The 23,715-nt window shown below is 43.1% G+C and overlaps 1 protein-coding gene across 1 annotated transcript; it reads left to right on the top strand.

The window, feature by feature from the left end:
• Positions 1–50: 50 nt before the first annotated feature.
• On the top strand, positions 51–22,877 carry kif26bb (kinesin family member 26Bb; the record flags this gene model as incomplete). The annotated part of the gene is made up of 15 exons (XM_084560825.1): positions 51–110; positions 338–706; positions 2,806–3,282; positions 6,097–6,218; positions 6,633–6,804; positions 9,438–9,647; positions 9,981–10,074; positions 11,665–11,936; positions 12,679–12,856; positions 13,028–13,166; positions 13,263–13,422; positions 13,916–17,030; positions 18,574–18,743; positions 20,221–20,371; positions 21,500–22,877. The coding sequence occupies 15 exons, from the start codon at positions 51–53 to the stop codon at positions 21,697–21,699; spliced, it is 5,889 nt and encodes a 1,962-aa protein (XP_084416951.1). The 3' UTR covers positions 21,700–22,877.
• Positions 22,878–23,715: the final 838 nt, after the last annotated feature.

Consider the following 23,715-nt stretch of genomic DNA (forward strand, 5'->3'; position numbering starts at 1 on the left):
AATGCTCCCTGCCTTTGTTCGGATATCTTTTTAAATATTTACAAGTTGTCATGTCATCTCTGACTGGAAGAGGAGAGAGATTTCCAGCCTCGACTAGAGGAGCGCACTGGGTAAGTCAGATTTAATCATTATGAGTAATGTTTTTTTTTTGTTTGTTTGTTTTTCAGCATTTGTGAAATATTGAACTGTCTATAGAGTTGCGTGTTGATGCTGTTGCACTGCTTGGGGGAAAAAAGAAACACATTTGGGTGTGGTTACAGTTGTCCGCGTCGATAGATATCTAATTTCCCACTGCCAAAGCCCACATACATCCTTCTAATAGTGATTTATTTCTCAGCGCTCAGAAGCGCAACATCACTGTGAGTCCGTCTGCTTTCCTGCAAGCGCCAAAGGGAAAGACTGCCAGCTCAAGGTGCGCCCCACTCCAGAGGGTGCCGGAGGCTCCAGGGGCGACCCGCATCGGAATATGTGGCAGGGAGCAGACGATGTCCCGTCCTACAAGTCCCTGCCTGGATCTGTAGGAGACCGCATCAGGAGCACCATGTCCTTCGGAAGTAGGACTCTGTGTAGGGGATCTGTGCCGGCGAATCCCGGTTATGGGAGGTCTGAGCGGAAAGTTGCGTGTTGCGAGAAGTGCTCGGGGACCCTTGTTGCTCTGAAGAAGCAAGCTCTGAGCCTGGCTGTGCACCATCACTTCTCCTGCAAGGTCAGTAACAGTGATGTTCTGATGGGAAGGACTGGAGGCTGAGCGGAGATGTATAGGATCATAAAATGGACTTAGTTTTAAGATGATCAAAATCTTCATGTTGTGTTTGAGCTCAGTATATAGAATATGAGTAAATCACATCTCCAGGCTTCTCACCAGGCGGCAGTAGTAACAGTAGATACGTTCATAAAAGAAGATATGATGATAATATTACATTTTATTCGTGCAGCTATTTGTGTTGCAATAATAATTGTACTTAACGACAAAGACAAACTCATTTATACGATTTTTTTTCTCATAAATGTAAAATATAAGCAATATGAAGCACATCAGCAAATAAAAAAATAAATCATGATTTTTTTTTAAAGCAAAAATTAAAAATATGCTGAAATGTGTATACAGCATTACAAGAATTTTTGATTTAATTAATTATTTTTTAATATTGGTTGACATACTGGATGGAAAATTTTAACATTTCATCTTGGGTTGTGGAAAAATTGCATTGGACTATATTTATTCATTTCTTATTACATTTAAATGAACAATGAATTGTGGAAAAAAATGGATTACTAGTGAACCCTTACTGGCAGCCCTCATATCAACACACACTTGTAGGCTTTGACATGTTTGGACACACACAGTGCGGCATCATCAAGACTATTAACAAGTGTTTTAGTGCTCATGTGGGCACATCTGCCTCTACGGTGGTGCCTTTTAGAGGAATGCTCATCTGAACATTTATCACCGCAAACATCCATCATTCAGAGTCAAATCGACAAAGTGAGCCGGTGACATTCAGGGGCGAGTGGTTTTAAATGGGCATGAATATTTCATCTCGACATCCCTGTGTCATCTCTACGGCCCTCTCCGTTGAGGGAGAGCTATTTATTTTTGTTCTCTTGAGTGGCATGGGGCAGGGCTACCATCCTGTTTTTAAAGAGAGACCACAGAGCAGGAGCCGGAGAGAGATGGCATCATTGCGACCGTAGACATGGTCAGTGGAAATCTGATAGGCCGGCTGGTTCCTCGCAGGTTTATCGATCTGAGTGCGATTTCTCAAAAGCATCATGGCTCTATAATATCATCTTTTTAAGGGGTGGCTCAGACAGAAAGTCCAGTCATCTGTCTGGCAACTATAGTCTTACGCCATATATCTGTCATCAGTTCTATTTATAAAATGTAGGGTGGTTTGCCTGTTTGACACAGAATATCAGGACGTACCTTTGAATTTTTTTTTTATGGGATAGCTACATTTACCTCCAGCGGTTTTAGCACTTTAGTGTTTAAATGACTTTGTTTTGCATAATTGTTGAGAGCCCCTGAAGTACTCCTCTGGGGAAACAAGGGTCATTGACGGTTGGCAGCTTGCAGGATGGATGGGGCGGACGGGAAGAGGCAAAAAGGGAATGAGTGTACTTGATGTTGAACAAACGAGTGTCTTTATCAGGATGAAAAATGAAACAATGGTTTGATGTTTTATTCCATTTTGTTAGGTTCAGGCTGGCAAGTTTGGTGTCAAAATTCTTTTTTTTTTAGAAGTATGATTTCAACATTGTCCAACCTCTTTTCGTACATTTGTCTAAAACAGTTACAAATTAATGACAGGATTCTGCAAAAACCTAATACTGACTCACAAAAAACAAAGACACATTGGGCTCCTGTTTTTCCAGTTTTTCCCACAATGGCCTGTTGTTTGCGAATTTGAAGAGAGGGTTATGACGTGTTTCATCCATTTTAAAGGCGCAATAAATACAGTTTTTGTCATTGCGGTTTTACAGAGCACACGGGCTGCATTAATCAATACGGCTCCCTCCATGATTACTTCACTAAGTGCTAAGATTGCTTGCAGTTCCCTCCCATGGCTCCATTCTCATATGCCCAGTGATCGTTCATATAATTCTCAAGCAAACCAAGACAATTAGCTTCATTATTATGTCCCCACCAGAAGCTCGTGCTGGATCTGTGATCTCATTAGGTTTGTGAAAATGGAACTTAGGTCAATTACAGGCAAGTTTTGATCAGGAATAAACAAATGGCAGGCCCTGTTCCAGTTTGTAATTTTAAAATACTTCCTGCTACCATTTTCTCACCTTCTGTAGGACTCAAGTGACCTGTCGGCATTTCTTCATGACAACCTCTGCGTCCACAGTCGGTCCACCGCCGAGTCCAGGGAAAGAGAAAGGCAGCAGGGTGAGTGTGGATCGTGTGGTATGAATCTGAACCAGCTCAAGCAGGAGGCCATCCACCTGGCTCTGAGCAGGGGTCAGTCATTAGCTAAGCCCCCTTTTGAAGCCAGCCTCAGCACCGGCTCACTGCTGGGACAAAGTGAGACAAAGCATGGAGACAGGGCTTCAAGAGAGGCTCCTATGGCTCAGTATCAACCACGCAGTCAAACCTACAGTCCTCACAGCCCGCGAAGCCCCAGGACCCCTCAGAGGACACCCCAAACCCTCAGACGCAGGGGGCCCAAGCTCCCCAACCCCGATATGGATCGATGGGTAGAGGAGCAGCAGCATCGGGTGACTTCTAAATCTGCCTCCAGTGCTGATGGTGTCGCAGTCTACACTTACCGCCAGGTACCCCTAAAAGCCTTCTCTCATCACTAAATCATATATAACACATCCCCCAGTGTACTTCCCCCTTTTATTGAGCTATATGGGTAATGTATGTCTTTACGGGTGCACATGTCAGCAAGCCAGTGCCTCATAGTGCCTAATCAGGGCCTATTTCAATCTCATGGTGGAGCACGTTGTTTAAAAGTACTTTTACTAATGGAATGGAATTGGGTCATGATTTACCCTCGTAATAAAAGCCAGCCAGTCAAAAAGCATTCGTGATCAATAGGGGGATGGTCATATTTAACATTGCAGCTGGTGAAATATGCATTACTGTGATGGAAGCCACCGCAGATTGAGCCCGCCCTTCCCCAGTCCTCAATAAAAAAAAAGTTATAGGCGAACCTATCCAAGGTGAGTGAGAACTGTGTGTTAGTGGGCACTTTGCTCATGATCCTCATATCCAAAAAGGATGCATTTAGAATATATCTTGTGACTTGGCTCTGTTTGCTTAAGCACCCTACAAACAGCAATGTCATACCAAAGCAACTGTAACTGGTGACATGGATTGGATTTCTTCACATGGTTTTATGGGTAATGGTTATTTCTGGCCTTTACAGAGCCAGAAACAGAGCAAAAGAGTGCTTACCTGCTAAGACTCAACCATGAGCATATCTAGCTAAAGCCAGACTTATGTCTCAATTTTGGATCTGCCAAAGGAACAGTGTAGTTAAGGTGTAGGTCTGAACCCTATGCTGTGTGTAGCCCGGTGCAACATAACTACAAGTTGCAGTGACGCAGACCATGACTGGTCCAAAAGGCATTTCCTTGTCTCCAAGTGGACAGACAAGCAAATAACATTCTCCCTCCTTCTGCCTCCTGCACCATCTGCTCAGGCGTCTTCTCTGTTTTCATTTGTTGCAGTGATTTCAGTGACATTTATTAGCTCTAACTCCAACAGCCCCGGTCACCATTGTTTGAAGCCTATTAGCGTATTAGCGTTTTGGCAGCGCATCTAGAGAACAATGTAGACACCACCGGGCCCAAGTATAAAAGCTTACAACGACATAAGATACATGTGTAAAGCTATAACATAGGGCCGATACAGAAGCCTAAATCAAACTAAAGTATCACACAGAAGTAATCCAGTATTACTTTCAAGGACAACCAGCATTTGATACTAGAGGTTACATTAAAATAGCCACACCACCTGCCAAATCTATTAATGCAGTTTTATTCTCTGGACACACTGATTAAATCTGTCTTGCTTGTCCAATTATACAATATTCTAAGCCTGGAAATTCTTTTGATTCATAAAACATTCTTATCTTACATAATGAATTTTAGGACTTTGCTGCAAAACAATAACTTATTTTCATGTCTTCTTCATGAATCATCGTTTTTTTTTTTTTTTGCCTGGGACGGGCAGCTTTCGCCTGAGTCTTTCAGCATTACATCACGTATGAGCCCTTTCAAATGGATTCTTATTTCAGACGAGCCAGCTCGAAACACTGAGTCATCCATAGACGAGATTTTCATCCAATTTGAGGAGTTTGGCTACCTTAATTAAAGAGCAGATAAAATCTGTCAGGGACAGGCGGCAAATTTGACAGCTGGAAATGAGTGGCCTGCTTTTGTCTGAAATCAGGGACATGCCGTTTCAAAATCTATGAGGAATCTTACTGCTTTATCGACCATTGTTATCATTATGCGCAGTGTGGGATTTGAAGGCAACAGTAACTGAGGGGATTAGTGAATGCTCGGCCGGAGTGGAAGACGACTGAGGGAGTCTTTAATTGAATAAACCTGTTATTCACAATTGACTCGTCTAACTAAATTAACAGTAATAATGCAAAACCTTAAATAAGACTTGTGTTGTGCAGGACTGTACCAGAAATTAGCCAGGCGGGCCCAGCCTGAGAGCGGATCAATACAGGTTTATATACAGTAAAAGTGGAGGTCGAAGAGTGAGGAGAGAGGAAACGATAGACGGCGGGGTAAAAAAAAAAGAAGGAAGAGGAGGAAAAAGACAAATTAAGTGCATTAGATCGGAGGCAGAAGGAAAGGACGGAGGGTGGGGGAGGACAGGAGAAAACAAGTGATATTAAAATGACATAGCGTATGAGAGCAAATACAGAGAGAAAGAGAGAGTGAAGATAGAAAAAGGTTATGACAAAAGATATGAGTCAAAAAGAAGAGAGGATGAGGGTTGGGGATAAGGGAGGCATGTGTACATTATCCATATGTGCTTCCAGTCTCCCAGTCTAATTCCAAACCACTACAGATCTCCTCTGGCACTAATTGGCACTTTATGGTTGGATGTTATTAAAAGAAAGCCGAGTTTACATTGTTACGTGGCCTAACGGTAATATAAAAATGTTAGCTCTGAGGCCTGCTGCGGGGCTCGCTGACTTCCTGCTGACCTGCAACAGACGCATGCTGAATAGGTCGTGCTGCACACACACACAGGATATGAATGAGTTCAGAGCACACACACACCTCGGAGCTATGGCTGTAGTAAGTGTCGGAATATCTTTTCATAGGGCTGCTTAACTGATGGTGCGTGGCAGTGTGTGCGCTGCGCCCCTTCAGCTCTGAGTCACGCTTTAAGCTCGGGCTGCAGCCACTACAGCTTTCACAATCTATTCCTCACACTCCAAATGCAGCCAGACTAATGGTGTATGTTTAACCCACCGCGCTCTCCGTGCCCTACTTACACAGACGCACCCCATGTTACTCCCTAGAGTAACTCCCGTGATAATAGCCCCTTTTGGAGTCGGTGCTGGAGTGCAATTACAGATTTGGATTTTTATAATGAGCTTTCTCCCCTGGCAGGCTGCAGATGATGCCACGCTGAGCTGCGGTGACACCGGGACTGTACAGACAAGCTCAAAGATCCCTCACATCTCCAGAGTGGTGACCATTGCCAACACTGCGGCTATGTCCTTTTTGGCCAGGTAAATCTGTCGATGGCGTAGGATTTCATTACAGGGCGTGTTTCAACCGATACAGAGAAAAAACAGCTCTGCATGCGACAACTAGTATCCTTTACCGCTAACACAACAGCAGACTTAAGTCGGCAGCCATATTGTTGTTAACAAATTCAACTCCACGACACTCAGGTGGCGTGTATGACTTTGTCGCCACTCTTGTCGTTACTCTTCTGTCCATCACCACATAAATCCCCGCCAAACGATTTGATTGACTTTGCAGGAGCATGAACAGTCACCAACGGAGCGACACCAGACCAACTCCCGCCCCACAAAAATTTGTAGCCTGGGAAGAGTCGAGTGTAACAATGTTACTGGATTTATACTGGTTACACCATAGGTTTCAGTTGTATGACATGCCACCTTCTTCCTTCCCTGCAGGGCAGCCGAGAAGCTCAACCTGACGTTGAGGAAAAGGGGCCAGGCTTCAGATCCAGCTCCCTCTCATCTCTCCACCTGCTTCAGGGAGATAATCCAGAAAAACCCACCGTCCGTGCCCCCCTGCCTGCTCCAAGCTGCCACTAGAACCAAAGACTCACCCAATGTTGGCAAGGTGGACTTCAAATTCTAGCACATCTACAGGCAGATCTATCGATTTTTGGGGCAGTTTACAACAATTTCAACAATTATTGGTCATCTAACTGGTCAGTGCTATTAATTCTGATTTAATAAGACATTGAAGAACTAAATTTAAGCACATTTCCATTGCCAAATTGGAAAGAAACAAAAATGTATATTATAGTACCTGGTCAACTTTGTATATTACATTGCAAGATGTAAGTGCAGAGAATAGGTCTGAACTAGTGATGCATCTTTGAGAGAATATACTACCATCCTAGCCCACAAACAACACCCTGGAAGTGTTTTTACCATCCGTGATGTGGAGTAAAGCGATCACAGTCAATTTGTAGGAGATCCTATATCAGTCCTCCTCTATGATACACTGTAATGTGGTGCTAATGTCTCTGTCTTGTTCCTCCCCTCCTTTCTCCTCCCCTCCTTTGGGAGAGAAACCGGGGAGATCAATATGGCTGCCTGCCCTCTCCTCGTCTCATAGATGGACTCTTGGGTTTTGTCTAGAGTTACAGACAAAGGGCTCGGATAGACCCAGCCGCACCGGCCCGAGCACTCAGCTTAGTGTGCCTCGGCGTGCAAGAAAACGTATGCGAGTGAGAGCGTGGATTTTCTCCACTTTTAAATGGGTCTCTTGAATAATTTAACCCTCATAAATAGAGTTTGACACATGTTCAATAGGGTTAGGGAGCCACTTCTTGCGTAAGGTATTAAAATTACGAGGAGGGGAACTGAAAAATAAATAAAATCCTTCACAGACACCAGGAACCTATCATGTGACAGATGGAATATGGTTTTCAAATTCAGCCAATGAGGGATGATGTCATTGCGGTGTAATGCAGGTCTGTGTAATTTCAAGAAAACAACATTCGACTGGTTGTCATGACTCACAGCCCTACTCGAAATCTTACTAACCTAAATCTTGAACAGGAACACCTTTATAATTGTTTTACAAACCTTAATAGGGCTGACCGTCTTTGCTGAGGTATATGTTGACTTCCAGCTGCAGACTAAGACCTATGAGCCCCGTTGAATGGCTGTCAGAGTCAGGGTCTAACTTAATTTAAGACCTTAAAGCCTTAAGACCTTAAAGCCTCTAAATCTCAGGCTTCCTGTAGAGAACTGCATTAAGGAATTAATGTCGCGACATGCGGAGGTATGCCTGCAGTTGGAAGTGCATGTTTAGTTGCTGCACTAACTGAATCCACTCACCTACTACTGTAGCCTATTGTTCAATTTTACATTTTTCTCCTTAACCATCAGTTCATTAAGATTTATATTTACAATCAGTTGATGGATATGAAGCAAGAAGACAGATGTGTACAGAATGGTACAAATGTACCTCTCTTAAATAATGTCAGCTGCAAAGATTCACCAGAGCAAAGCACGTCATCTTTAGCTCATCATCCCAATGCTCAGCCCTAATACCTTTTGACATGTGTCACTTTGTTGTGCCTAGGTTTTCATTTTTCCAACCGAGCTATCTAACTACATGCACTGCATAAACCAGTATGCTCTCACTGCTGAGCACCAGGGGCCCAGAGCACAAGTACGACAACTTCCATATTCTTGTTCAGTTATATTTGATGACCGAAATAACGAGATAGAGCTTTATCATTCTATATGGTGTATTCAGATTTTGGGATGCGTGGATTGTGTAATGGCTAAAAGGTAATGAATTTGTGAACCTGGCTGTTCAAAAATAGAAACTGTGCTTTCATTCTACCTAGTATTTATTCTCAAAGCCAGTCACATTCTTGAGCGGGTCATAAATCAGTCACATGCTCAGTTAAAACAAAGCGCAGCGTTAATCTGTGCATTAAATAAATAATGGATATTTTTCTAAAGGTGTCTCAGAGTAGTCTGACATATTTGGCCTTTTAAAGTACATAAAATTCAAATAGTACAGCCCAATCTTCCTTCAAACTCTCTTGTATAATGCATTTATTGTAATCCCTACACCATTAGCCGCACTAGCTGAGTGCATCTGGTGAGACTGGGCAGTGTCAGCAATATTATTATTATTATTATTTTTTTTAATTCCAGGCACAATTGCAGGAATACACATTTTATTTATTTCACAACTGAAAATTATATTTACACATACAAACATGTATTTGAGGTTTTGAGGTAAATCTAATATCTTAGTGGTACAGCAAAATGGCAACGACAATTCATATTTAAACAAATCTGCTCTTTATAGACAACCTGATGCATTTTGTTGTGAACAAATTTAACTCTACAGCGTTCAGATGACATCTGACCATTTTAACAGAGTCAGGACGCTTTTAGAGTACTGCGGGACATAGAAGGGGTTGACGTTGACGTGTTTTCACAATTTGAATCGTGACATGGATTACTCGTACAATATCTGTGAATTTAAAACATAGTTTTGTAAGTCAAGAAAATTGTGGACAAACACTAAACACAAGGAATTGCTGTGACTGATGCTAAACAAATCAAATTACTGAAGACATAAATTTTGCCAATTCTGAAACTTGTGGTCCATCAAATTCATTACACATCATCTTCTGGGACAGAAATCTTTTTGCAACCCCTTCTCACTGTATGGAAATCTCAACTTGGCTCTTTTCCTTTTCCCTCGGCATCCAGGTCAAAGTCGTGCTGAGAGTGAGCCCAATGCTGTCTCAGGGCCAAGGCCAACCACCTGTTCTCCGGATTGACCCATCCAAGAGGAGAGTAACTGTGATGGAACCAGTCACCAGAAGCCAACCACACACTACAATGACACTAGGCAGGGAAGGAAAAAGTCCCCTGAAGACTTTCAACTTGGACGCTGCCTATCCTCAGGAGTCAAGTCAGGTTGGTTTCTTCCCTAATGTTTCAACAAATGTCTCCATTTACCAAACTGTCCCAATGAATTTGTTTTACTCTGACAGATATTTGATGATGGAACATTAGCATTACGTATTTTCTCAAGTATTTCCCTCCTGTTTACACTACATCATGGTTGGTTCACTCCCATTGTCTGATGACCTGAAAATTGATAGGGCCTGGATAGCCACCACAATAACACAGTCCATCAATTATATTCAACTTTCTCCAAGGTCTGCTTACAATGTCTTAGCCCATGGGAATCTGCAGAGTCCATCCCGCCTCATAAGATACTGGCTGTCCTTTGTTCCCTCTGACCAGGCCGAGGTGTGTGCAGGAGTCTTGGCTGACGTCATCCGCTGTGTGCTCAGCGGCAGCGATGGATGTGTCCTGGGTTTGGGATGCGCTGATGTGGGTGAGTAATCGGTGGCCGTGAGAGGCCACGGGTTAAAATCTTGAGATGAGAGTGGGGTGCTTTTACCCCCCTCCACCCCCCACCCCTGTCCCACTCCCGCTATCATTCACTCTCTCTCTATCCCTTAAACTCCATGTCTCCATTTCCCCTCTCTGTCCTTGTATCAATCTTGATACACATCTCCAGCCTCCTTCATCTCCTGCTCCATTTGTCCCTTTTCTGCTCTCCTTTTCTTTGTTTTTTTTTTTACAGTAGTGACAGGAAAGTGTTACCATTTCAACTCTTTTTTTCTTAGCCGTTCATCTTTCACCTGTTACCTTGTTCATAAAAGCCTTCTCATCAATTATGCAGCACATGTGCTTTTTTTAAAAGCGTCCCATTGCTTGACATTTCAGCATACTGCACAAAAATATTTTCTTTTGCTAAAGAGAGCTGAGCTCAGGAGGGACTGTAAACAAAGTGGATTGTAATATGTTGCTACTAGAGAGATGGAACCCTGCACTTAGCGTTGGTGAAGGGGTTTAATAGATTTGTGGCAGGCACACACACATTTATATCGCTATCTCTGTGAGGACATTTGTTGACGTAATGTATTCCCTAGGCAATTACCCTAACCCTCTCAACTAAGTGCCTAACCCTAACCCACACCCTAATGCTAACAATAACCCTTACCCTAAAACCAGGTTTTAACCCTCAAACAGCCTTTTAAAGCAGCGAGGACTGGCCAAAATGTCCTCACTTTGCACAGATGTCCTCACTCCGATGGAATAGATCTCCAACCAGTCCTCAGAAAGATAGCTGTAGGAGAGCACACACACATGCACACACAGGGTAAGGACAGGGTCTCCTTGGAGATGCTTTTTCACATGACGCCACTCTCCGTAAATCTGATTGAATTAGCTGGCCAATACAGACTACATGTGGCCCACAGCCAGGGGGATATCAATCTCCTCCACAGAATACTATTCTGTCTGAATAGCGGCAGCCAGCTCGGCCTTTAATTGGAGCGAGCCAATTCTCTTATCCTCATTCAATTAGAGTTTGGATAAGACAAGAGAGGGTAAAACAGGCCCATAACTCAAAAGTAATGTGGGGCAAAAGTGCACTAGGATATGGGCACCAGTCCATAAAAGCATCCATTTGTGCACTGTTGCAAGTTTACGAATTGTGTTTCGTTTCCGTCAATCTTCAGCAGTTATATAACATTTATCCATTATAATATTTACAGATCTGTGTAAATAGATATTGCATATCTTGTCTTAATATGAAATGCACACCTCTCAACACAACTGTGGTCCGGATAGGGCAGCAGACAGACTTGTGACACTTGGTCATGCATAAAAAAAAAAAAAATAATTCTTTAATTCTGATTCTGCCAAATAAGATTGTCATTGGAATAAACTATCTATCAATGTCCTCCAAAGCAGAGTTATTACACAGAAACTGTTGATCATTCTTTGGACTGATGTTAAGCTTGCGTGCATGTGGCCATGTAAATCTTTCCGTATTGTATGTGTAGCACTCTATGCAGTTCTGCACATACAAGTATACATAGGAGGATAGATCTGCATGCTCTGTTGTCCACTTCAGGTTCCTGGTCCAGCATGGTGGGGAGCGGTGACAACATCCAGAAGCTTGGGGTGATTCCTTGTGCCATCTCCTGGCTGTACAGTGCCATCGAGCGACGCCGGGAGAAGACCTGGACCGATCTTACCGTGTCGGTGTCTGCTGTAGAGCTGTGCTGCGGAGAGGAGGATACGCTCAGGGATCTGCTGGGGGAGGTCGTCCCCTCATTAGGCAGTATCCAGGACAGCCCAAAAGCCCATATTAGAGTCCAGGAGGACCCAGTCTACGGGATACAGGTAGAAGGACGAATGTTTTTGATTTGAAAGAACAAAGAGGACTGTTAAATTGCTTCTTTCAGCCTACACTGGGTCACTGGACCATGGATTATTTGATGGATATTGGCATGATTATGTACAGCACAGTCTAATTAATCCTTGTGAATACAAACAGGACTATCTAAAATCTATCTACAATCTAGAGAGCTCAGGTTATTTTTATTTTTTTTGGTTTGGTTTGGCTTGCTTTAAGTAGAACTTGCCAGTGAGGACACAGGTGACATTGCATTGCCGTGTTTTGTTTGTGATCACTCTAAGCTAGATTTTAGTCTTTGTCCTCTAGATGTGATAAGAATTTTTATTCAGATAGTTTAGATAATGGTCTACTCTGACTGGAGAAGATAATACTGGTGGGGAGTGAAACCTATTAGACTGCGGAACAGATTACATCTGATCACATTATGATTGAGCAGCTCTCTCCTCCCTCGCACTGCAAGCCAGCACGTCATTAGTGTAGGTATGCCATTCACTCTATTTCTGCTAAATGAAACCTAGCGAATATCCAGGAAAAAGTCAAAGTTTGTCAGTGCAAATCTTTGCCAAAGCCAACAAAGTCTCTTATTTTACTATCTTTATTCAAATACACTTGATGATAGACATTAGACTACAACTGGGAGATTGGCAAAATATACAAAGTCACGTGGTCTTTTGGAAAAAATTCACTCCACGTAAAATTTTCTGATATTTTCTTCCTTCTTTACAGCTACGTAACCACAACAGGGTGAAGGCCCCCACTGCTGAGCGAGCCGCTTCCCTCCTGGACGCAGCCATTGCCGCACGTAGACACAGTGACTTTGTAACTTACCTGTCCCACAGCTCCATAATGTTCTTCACTCTTCACGTCCAGCCCCCTCGTACAGAGAGCAGCACCATTGGAAAAGGTTGGACCGAAATATTCAGCTAGCATGTCCCTGGTGATTTAAACATTGTCCAGAAAATTCTTATCCAGTTTAACCCAGTTTACGATATCTCTTGTAATTATTGTGTTCTTTATAAGCATTCAAAGCTTTTTGCATTTACACTCTCCAATACTTTCTGGTTTCCATCCTCAGGGTCACGTGGCTCCACTAAGTTGACCATGATAGATGTGTGTAATGGCATGAGGGGTATCAACAAAAATAAACCTGCCCACTCTGAACTGGGCCCTATTGTTGTGTCTCTTCTAAGTGGACACAAAACCACCCCCAGCAAGTAAGATCTCTTGGTCCAACCAAGACCAACAGTATCTAATATATACAATATCTAACTTAGCAAATTAACATCTGGATGTTTGCACTGTTCGCACAGGGGTAGTAAATTGAATATGCTCCTTCGAGAGTCCTTGGGTCAAGCAAATTGCCATACTGCAGTGATTGCTGAAGTTGCTGATTCACTGGTACACCTTCAAGAGACCTTCTCTACCATCCAGCTGGCTTCTCGTATACGCAGGACACAGAAGAGGACAAAGGTACGGTCTTAGTGTGCTTTCACACCTAATTTATTTTTCCGAAACTGGGGGGTCGTTCTGGTTTCTGTGAACAAATCAGTCAAGTTGAGAACGGTTAGAGAGGGCAATTGTATGTTTCTTTTCGTTCTGAGGTGTCTGGCAGCAGCAGTGCTCCTTCTTAGCATTCACATTCTTGATCAAACTGAACATTTACAGAACTCTGGTACATGCACCACAGTAAATATAAAGGCCAGTGCCCATCCTTGCTGCTGATGCTCCATTTTTGATTCAATTATTTCCTGAAATCCAAATGTTCCGCAAAATAATCATTGTAACATATCGTATTACTCTCTGAATCGGAACAAAATAGAAAGCATGTTTATGATTTATTTGGCCCAAAATCCACAGCATATGCTGTGCTACCATGTGATTGTTTCCACTTGTTGACAGTTATTTTGAATCTCAAAGAAAATCTTGTGCAGCTCTAACAATGTGATTCATCTATGTCCAACAGCAATCCACCTCATGTTCTCCTTGTGGGAGGAGTCTGACCAAAGAAAAGAGAGGGCCTCAGCCTATGTCCCTGAGGGCATTTCACTCCACAGATGCGGTTGATGTCGACATCCGTCCTTTCCGGCTGCGTGGTGAATTAGATGAACGCTCCAGTAGTGACCAGTCCTGTGATACTGTGATCCAAATAGACTCAGATGGCTTGGTCCACTCCAAAGCACCCCCAAGGCTGGCACAGCCTGAGTTTGTGCCCATCATACCTTCTTTGCATCCCAACAAGGCGGACTTGGATGACCCAGAGTTTACTGCTCTCCTCCAAGAGCTTCTTAGAATTCCTCAGCTGCAGGGAGACAAGAAGACAGAGGACACTGTTGCCGACGGGACACAGCCAGAGAGGGAGTGTCTTAAATGTGACACCTTTGCTGAACTTCAAGAACGTTTGGGTTGTATTGATGGAAGTGAAGTGACAATGGATGTGCTCAGGTCTTCCATAAAAGGTGCTTCTCTTAAGACAGTCATAACTACACCACAGCCCCAGAGGGAAGCTAGAAAACAGGCAGACACTGAAGCATCAGAATCACCACAGACAATGTTGAACCATGGGTTAGGTTGCAGCCAGACCGCTGTCGGAGAAAAGCAAGCAGATGGTGCCTTCCCCGGAGACAGTTTTCAGAGAGAGGATTCGGGTTTATATGACTGTGAGGAGTGTAGTGCCAACAGCTCCAGTGAGGAACTACTGAATCAAACTCTTGGTCTTAACCACACCTGTCGGTCTGAGCCTCCCATTGCTAAAACTCCTAAGTCATGCAAGGAACTGTCATCCCAGAGCACTGATATCCCGGATGCACAGGGCAAAGCCGGCAATAGTTCCCGTGCACCTCAGCCTTCAGGAAAGCAAGAATGTCTTGAAGCTGCTGATTGGTTCAAACCAGATAAAAGGACCTCACCAGTTGGCAAGAGCTCTCCTATATCTCCTTCCTCATCCTGCTCTTCTTCACACTCCTTGGCTAAAAGTGTTATACATGGAGATGTCTTACCTAATTGTCCCTCAGAGAACATTAAGGAAATGAAGGCCACTATCACAGTGACTGTCCAACAGCCACTGGACCTCAAAGGTCAAGATGAACTTGTCTTCTCTATGGTGGAGGAGGTGACCATCAGCGGAGCGTATGACACGGGGAGGACAGGTGGAAACATTATTTGCATCAAAGACACTGCCCAGTCACAGGGACATGTTCAAGGCTCAGCTGGCTCTCAACCAATCAGGATAATCAGCAATGTCAGCGAAGAATCTGCAGGAGCAAACGCTAATACAACCAAATGCGCAGTTCTTCTGCCTGAAGCTACAGAGGCTGTCACTGAAAAGCCCCAATATCATTACAGAAAGGAAAAAAGGGTTTTGCCTTCTTTCATAAATCCAATGTTGATTAATACAGATGAAGATTGTAAGTTGGATCATGCCAGAGAAAACGAAATCCCTCGTGAAACTTTTGAGCGAGACAAGTCAGGGTCTGAGCTCAAAAGAAAAACTGACAAATGTCCAGTAGAGAGTAAGAGGAGTGTGACTTCTGCCTCTGAGACACATGTCAAAAAGTCTGACAAGACATGTTCCCCATCTTGTAGCCAAATGTCTTATGATCCAATTGAGTTAGGTGTCTGCAACAAACCGACTAAGAACAAAATGTGTGACAAGAGACCATATAAGACAGACAAGAGTCACCCTAGAGACAGTGAGCATGTTTATTCCACTAACACACTAAGGGTCTCAGAGGTGGGACAAAACATTTGTAGACATCTTGAGAATAATCCCAAGAGACTTGGTGTTTCACCTGGTTGCCAAGAAACAAACCTTGCTTCCTCAAAAACAGGCAGTTTACCTAGGGGCTGGCAAAATGCCAACCAGGATATCTACCCTGGCTGCCACATGACGGAAAACCCAAGGGGGGTGACATCATCCACTCCATGTAGCCCAGGGGTAACTCTAGATAGGAGGCAGGGCAGGCAGCTTTCCTCTGCAAACCACAGCCTCCATGTATCCTCTCCTCGAAAATATGGCTCAGAGTTCAAACAGGATTCAAGTAGTGCTCTCAGAAAGGGCGTTGGATCTCTGTTTGAGACCTCAAATCTAGCTATGAAACATGATAATACAAGCAGCAGGCTGAAATCACCCATTGAGGACAGTGGCAGGCTTTTCAGTGCCAAACTGGAGCAGCTGGTTTGTAGGACTAATTCCCTTGGGAGGACCCCAAGGGAATTCCCGACTCTAGAAAGAGGCAGTAGCAACACTTCAGTGAGCTCTAAGGGGAGCTCCAAGGGAAGTACTGAAGGGGCTTGTAAGGGACGTTATAAAGGAAATAATGGGGGTGATTGTACCTTTCCAAGAGCCAGCAGGAGCCCAAGGAAAAATCCTCGGTCTGACCATAGTCATCACTTTTTCCCTTCTGAAAACCCTGCAGCTCATTCTGCTAGACATACCCACGGCAAGCTCTCTGCTGTTGGAAAACTTAAGTTGGCAAGTCCCAAAGTCCGTCGGCTGTCCGCTCCCAGCATCAAGAACCTCAGCCTCTCCCACAAAAACCTGCAGTCCATCAACCGCAGTGCCAGTCTTTCCCCAGACAGTAAAACCATTAACTGCGAGCGGACCTCCTCCTTTTTTTCCTCTTCCCCTCCACGGTCTTTGTGCTCTATCAGTCGGACTCCAAGCCAGAGTTCCACGTGCTCATCCACAAAATCAGCCATCCAGGGGTTTGTCAATGGTCGGCTCACCGACCTCCTTAAGGAAAGGGCCTCCAGCCCAACTTCAGGAGGACCAGACCAAATGGCTGCACTTCCCTCCCCATATAGCCAGTTGACCGCTCCCCGCATGCCTGATCACACAAGTGGGCATGCGAGTGACACCACCAGCGTTCTGAGTGGGGATTTGCCACCGGCCATGGGGAAGACATCCCTGCATTTCTCTAACAGGAACAGTTTGGTGAGCAGTGGCTATGACAGCATGGTAAGGGACAGTGAAGCCACAGCCAGCAGCACCTCAAACAGAGATTCTGTCAGTGACAGGAGCGGCTCTCACCTCAGTGTGGCGCGCAGCAGCCGATCATCTCGGAGGCGAGGCAACACAGGTAAAAACCTGTATTAACTGGCCTTTTACGAACTGAACTGGATGACTTTCTCTTCTGGAACAATTAGAACCTCCAATTTAAGCATTTGTAATTTGTTGTTGCCAATAAGGTAGTTTTACTGATCTCACAATATTTTGATTAGCCTAGCAAAAAAGTTGGGATGTGCTTTAAGCCTCTTTCAGATGACATGAGTTGGACATTTTAGACAGAGCAAGTGAGCATCGGTTTCCATCAATTTCAATACAATGTAAATAACTCCAGGTTTAAATCTGGGATGGATAATTATCTGGAAAAACAGTGTTGTAATTGTGTCAATGTTTTTAAAAATTATTAATGCAGCTGAGAAAAAGGGATATTTCATTTTCAATTTTGCATCTCTAATAATCATAGTGGTCTACTGCTGCATTCATTACAGGTGCATATGAATTACTTTCATGCCAGTACACATCAATATGTAATGTAAAATTGGTCTGAATCATTCCAAAATGCAGTGGTAATTGAGATAGAGAGTTTTCAAGCCAGTGTCTGCAGGTCTAAACATATACCTTTAGATTAAAAACAAAGAAAAGAGCTTTTGAGCTTAGTATATGGTGTCAGCCACATTCCTTCTTCTGAAAAGAGCTAGTATCCTCATAGTGTAAACCAGAAAGAATATGAATGATAGTTCTATCATGACATTTTTGTTTTGCAGTCTGGCCACATAACATATTAATGTGACATTAATTAGAGATGGCACATCTGTGTGTGCAGTCGGTCTTAGTTTTCTTTCTGGCATTGAAAGCCAAATTGTGTAGGAAGTAACATCATTAATATATGAACCCAGTGACGGCACTTACTAATGGAAGCATAAACCCAGAAAATCAAGTCAATTAGAATATGTGTGTGAATACTAACAACACTTGCTAATGGAATTATATGCTGAGAAACATTTTTTTGAAAAGATGGTTAACGGAGATGATACTGCTAATGGAGCAATAAAAACAGAAGGCAAAGCTTTTGTTGGATGGTCATTTTGAATTTAAAGTTGTCTGATATAGTCTACATTCATTCGAGTGATTCAGTTCTACTTGTTTCACGACATAAAGCACACACTAGAGTCAGTTCACAAAGAGGTGGCCCTGGAAGCTGCTTCTGGCCTCAGGCAATCTGTTTTCTCAGTTTCCCAGAAGAGCACATGGCCTGAATATTGAAGGCCACTTAGGGACATTAACCTTCATTTTTCATACACATTTGTTCCTATTGTGGGGGTGATGCTTTTAGCATGTCAGTTGACAGTACTAATGTCGTGTTTAATGAATGCTCTCCAGCGGTAGCCACCTTGTTGATCCAACAGCACTAGTGTAAATGCTGGCGCTGTTTGATGCCCAACACAGAAATTAAAATCAACAGGATTATGGGTCAACTAAAATGCATTAAACTTGATTAGCCGCCTCTTCCTCATTAAATCGAATTACTCGCACATGTTCAGAAATGGAAGAAGAGAAAGAAAATGGCGGAGAATAGAATAGCATTTGCCTGGACTTTCGCTCTCTTCCTGCTGTAGGTGCTCACCAGCGCCGTGTTTCCCACGATGCACCCCAGTCCCTGAGACGCTCGACCAGCGGTGCGCGGTCTCGCTGGATGGACCGGGGAATCCCGGAGGCTTACGAGATGAAGGTCTATGAGATCGACAATGTGCAGAGGATGCAGAAAAGAGCAGGTGCTGGCAAACAGGTGCTGGGTTTACTTTTGATTTATTTTTTTAGGAGGTTAAAGGGCATTTGGTAATATATGACCTTTATCAACCTCCCCTGGCAACCAGTGGGCCACAGTTCCCCATTGGAATTTGCGACAAGGAACTATAAGGATTACAAGGATTCTTTAAATTCAGACAAGACAAAAATGTGATTTCTTGCACTTTTTTTTGCACATCTGCAGGTAAATTAGCATGTTTTCCTCTCTGCTATTATAGCTGCAGAGGGATTTAAGTCAGGGGCAAGTTGAAGGCTAAATAAACAAGCTTATCAACTTCCTAGATAGACACATCCGGTATGTGAAACTCATAAAGTTGAGAGTATCAGAGCTGTAATGTCCCACTTCCATTCATAGTAGCACAACTCCAGTAGCGTGTTCATCTCAGTGGGTTCATCTCTGAGAGCAACACCAGCCCAAAGGTTACCGTCAGTCTGAGGGCAAATCCCTTCTCCTCTCTTATCTGGGGAGGAGAAATCCTGACATTTGCCCTTGTGAATGAAGCCTGTGGCTGTACAGGGCAGCTATCAGGTGTTCATTATATAAACAGAAGCATCATGTTGCTTAAGAGAAGCAAACTCGTTGAACTGACCCCCGAGTTAAGTAAAGCCTAGATAAAAGGGCTCGCCTCGCATTTACAGTTGAGATCTGATTGAAAGCAAAATGGGAACCATGTGGTGACGTGATGGCCCCTCGACAAGAGGTCTGGCCCCAAGAGACTGCTCCCTGCCTCCGCCAGTCTCAGACCCGACAACTTTGATACAATATTAATGACCACATGGGGGAAATTGGGTCAGTGCTGCAGCAAGGAACAAAGAAGCACACAAGGACAAACAGAACACAGAGGTAGACATTACACAAATTTCATTTAGGGAAAAAGATTTTTGAATCTTTTCTTGTGTTTTATTGATTTATTTTTATTATATATTAATTTGAGAGAACAACTCAAATACATGGTCTCCTAATAGTCGTGGTGGAGGAATACGGCAGGTTCATTTTTAGAGCCCTCCTTTCTGTTTCCCTTTAATGGTGCACAACCTTAATGAGTTTTACTAAGGTTAATGAAATCAGGGGTAACTCTATTTAGTCGCCTACAGATCTGTTTTGTTTCTCTCCCCAGAGGTGATGTCTCTGCCCTAATCTGGTGTTTATGAGTGTGTAAAGAGATGGAGACAGACAGAGAGTGCAGGGAGGTGGTGTTTTCCATCCAGCCTCTCTCTCGCTGAGGCTATTTGTCTGTCCAGACCATTCAGACCAAACTATTTTAATTTTAATGAGGACAGCAAAGAAATGAGTGGAGGGTGCTATATTCTAGAAAAAGCTTTGAATTTAAGATTAAAATACACAATGTTAAGCTTAAAAATACATAGATTTATTTTTTATTTTTTTTAATTATTATTATGTATAACAAGTGTATAAATCAAAGCAGTGAAATGTGTGTATGTGTTTGTGCCGCCAGGGGCCAGCATGCTTCAGCGCCAAGCTGAAGTTTTTGGAGCACCGTCAGCAGAGGATCTCAGGGGTCCGAGCCAAATACAACAACCTGAGGAGAGAGCTGGAGCACGCCAAACACAACCTCATGCTGGAGCCCGCCAAGTGGAACCAAGAGTGTCAGTGACATTTGTCTATTTTTGACTTGTTCACAGATATAGTACAGATATAGTACAGATATGATGTACTATACAGTACATCATATCTGTACTATACAGGGGCAGCCTCCTGCTATTACTAGGACAGTATCCCAAGGCCTCCTTTATGCTTGCCACTATAATTACCTACAATAGCACGATGCATGTTTTGCTTTATACACAAATAATGTGGTGATGTTATGGAAGGTAGCACCTTTTGACTTATAGGTGTTAAGGCTTCTGCGTCAGTTTGATGCCATAGCTACGACAACAGCCCAGACCCTACGCAGACCCTAACGGCGTAGCCTGACGGGCACCTCCCCAGAAATGTAACTGCGCGCCATGCAAGAGCTGTGATTGGTCTGCTTGGTAGTAGCGCATTTCCGCTTTGGTATTTCCAGCTGCTTCTCCATCTCTGCAATTTTCAAATTGATTGTTTTCAATAAAGATGGAACACATCGAGGAAAGGTTAACTGAGGCGGTCCGGAGATACGTTTGTATGTCTCATCTTCGGCGAAATTTCTGCGAAACTTTCAGTCGCCATTGTTGACAGTGAAGCAGGATGTGGAAACAAAAATTTACCCGGCTGGCAAAAAAGACACAGCTCCGACTAGTGTTTGGGTGGCATTTTAACAGAGCGAGCCAGACTGACGAGGCGAAGATGAAGTATAAATGGCTCACACCAGGGTAGGCTACATGCGTAGGTTACGGCATCTATGTCCCGCAGTACCTTAAATGAGCTTTTAGTAACGGCCACATCGAACAAATTGCAGTATTCATGGGTTTCACCAGGTCCCTTTCCACAGGTGTTTAAAATCAAGCACCTAGATTATGAATGTAGACTGCATGGTGCTTGATTAAAACACCTGTGGAAAGGGACCTGATGAAACCCATGAATTAACAGAATTTATGTCAGGAAGTGGTTTCAAATACCAATAGAGAAAATGAGAAACCTCAGCAGTGTCACCCTGCAGATATATTAAAGCTAGGATTACAAAAAACTTTAACTTCATTAAGATACTGTCAACAAACAATAACCCCATGCAGTAATAATAATAATAATAATAATAATAATAATAATAATAATAATATCTTGTTATCCTTCCCCAGTCGACCTGTGGCAGACTTTCGAGGTGGACTCCCTGGAGCATCTGGAGGCCCTTGAGGTGGTGACAGCTCGGCTGGAGAACAGGGTCAGCCTCTGCAAAGCCAACGTCATGATGGTCACCTGCTTCGATGCTGCCACTAGGAAGCGCCATAAGAAGCGACGGCGAAAAGCCTCAGAGCAGAGGGCCTTGAAGGGAGTCTAAGTTGAACTATACTGTAGTAAAAAGTAAGACTTGGCTGATCTATCCTCCGCAGACTCTTCAGTTTTATCAGCAGTGTACGCCGTTGCTGAAATGACAAACACACCCTGTATTCTGAAGTACCACATTTCCCTTTAAATTAACCAAGTGGCACAGAATGGAGTCTTGCACTATAACATGCCTTCACTGGGAGGTCAGAGATCAACGACTGAGACTTAGCTAAGCTAAGTCCTAAGGCTGGCAGTAATTCTTCAGGCACTTACCAAGGGCTAAACCATTACCTTACCTACACTGTTACCTGGCAATGGATACGTTTACATGGACAATATGTCTCCAAACTGATTCAAATCATTCTGATTAGATTCTGACTTTTTACATTCTTTTACATGGATGCTAAGTAGAATGATCTGTTGGATATATGCGCTTATGTGCCCCAAAGCATCAGTCAGAATACAACTTATGTTTGCATCAAATCCACAAATCTGACATATAACAGAGAAAGAGGCATTTTTCCCCCAAACTATATGCAATAAATAATGCACATCACGTGATGTTGGGAGAACATACTCATTCCACCCAGAGAGAACATATTATACACTGTTCAAGTGATCATCAAAGCCTTACTCCTCACAAAACTTCTGGTCTCAGTCTATTCTGACTGAGGTGTCTACACTAGGCCGTTTTATTCAGATTATTCATAGAATCCTAGTATCCATGTGAACATCCAGGGATTGCACTGCACATATGCAGATTCTCCATCTGTCCTTTTAGTAACCAATAACTCTGGGTCTTTGTGCTTCTTTCTTAGTACTGTGTGTTTTTTCAGCTCATTGGAGCAACGGGGAATTTCAGTGTCACTAAAGTATTGCAACATTTCCTGTCCTTGTATAGAATCTGCTGAATATTCAAAGCATCAACACTTTGTAACGCTGCAAGAGAAAGAGACTCTCTTTCTTGGATCCTTGGTTCTCTGGAACTCTTCCGGTCTATTGAATACTGTACAGACAATACGCTTGATGTTGGCTATGACCGCCGTACATGCAGGGCTACTCTGGTGACAAAAGCCGAAGCAAAATCAAGCACACTTGTAAATGTGTTAATAGTCCGATTTCACTCCGTTTAAGCAACTTTTGGGGAAATTAGATGCATACATGTACCTCAGTAATCTCCACAATCAAGTGCACACTGTCGCACACTGACAGACTCATGCAATGTGAATTATTTAATAAATAAAATATAATTCACTACAAACATTTTAAAATTTTAATTTATGTTATGTTCTTTACCTATTAATCAAACTGTGTGTTTTTAAAAAAAATAAATCAGCCAAGATCCTGACTTTAACATCACTTGAACAAGAATTTGTATTTTGTAGCAAAGATGTGTCGCACTGATGAAGTGATTAAGTGTTAACAGTGGAGTACAATGCCACCCCTGACGCCTTTTTGTATATAGAGATCTGGTGCTAAAACAGTTAAAACTGTGTAGAGAAACTAATGTAAAGAAGCGTTTTGCAGCGATCTCAGGGTGTGACTGAGCTATCATAGGAGATGGGAGAATAATCTGGTCAAGTTAAGTGTAATTCCTGTGAAGAGAAAATTGTGAATATTTTTTCCCCTCTTCTGAGAATGGGTGGTCTGTGATCGATAAACTGACTGATAAAGCACATTAGAGAATGAATGGGGACAGAATAAAAAATGTGGGTTGTACTCTAAATTGTAATGGAGGAGTAATTACTTTAAAGGAATAACGTCATTACGTCTGAATAGCCCTGTGGCTCTGAGCCAATCAGACGTCAAGGGAGGACTGATGTACAGTAATCAGTGAACACTGCTCGGATGTCTACCTGGATCGATGCACTTAAATTTAAAAAGGAGACTTTTACTGGATGTTTGTTTAGTGAATCCTTAATCAGCATGTTGTACATCACTGTGAATAAACGACCACTGTGTTCAGAGACACTCTTTTTGTTCCCGCCCATTCCTCTGTGTGTCTGATCTGAAAGATAATGTTCGCATT

This window comes from Chelon labrosus (assembly GCF_963514085.1).
Source record: "Chelon labrosus genome assembly, chromosome: 14".
In the NCBI taxonomy this organism is placed as follows: Eukaryota; Metazoa; Chordata; class Actinopteri; order Mugiliformes; family Mugilidae; genus Chelon; species Chelon labrosus.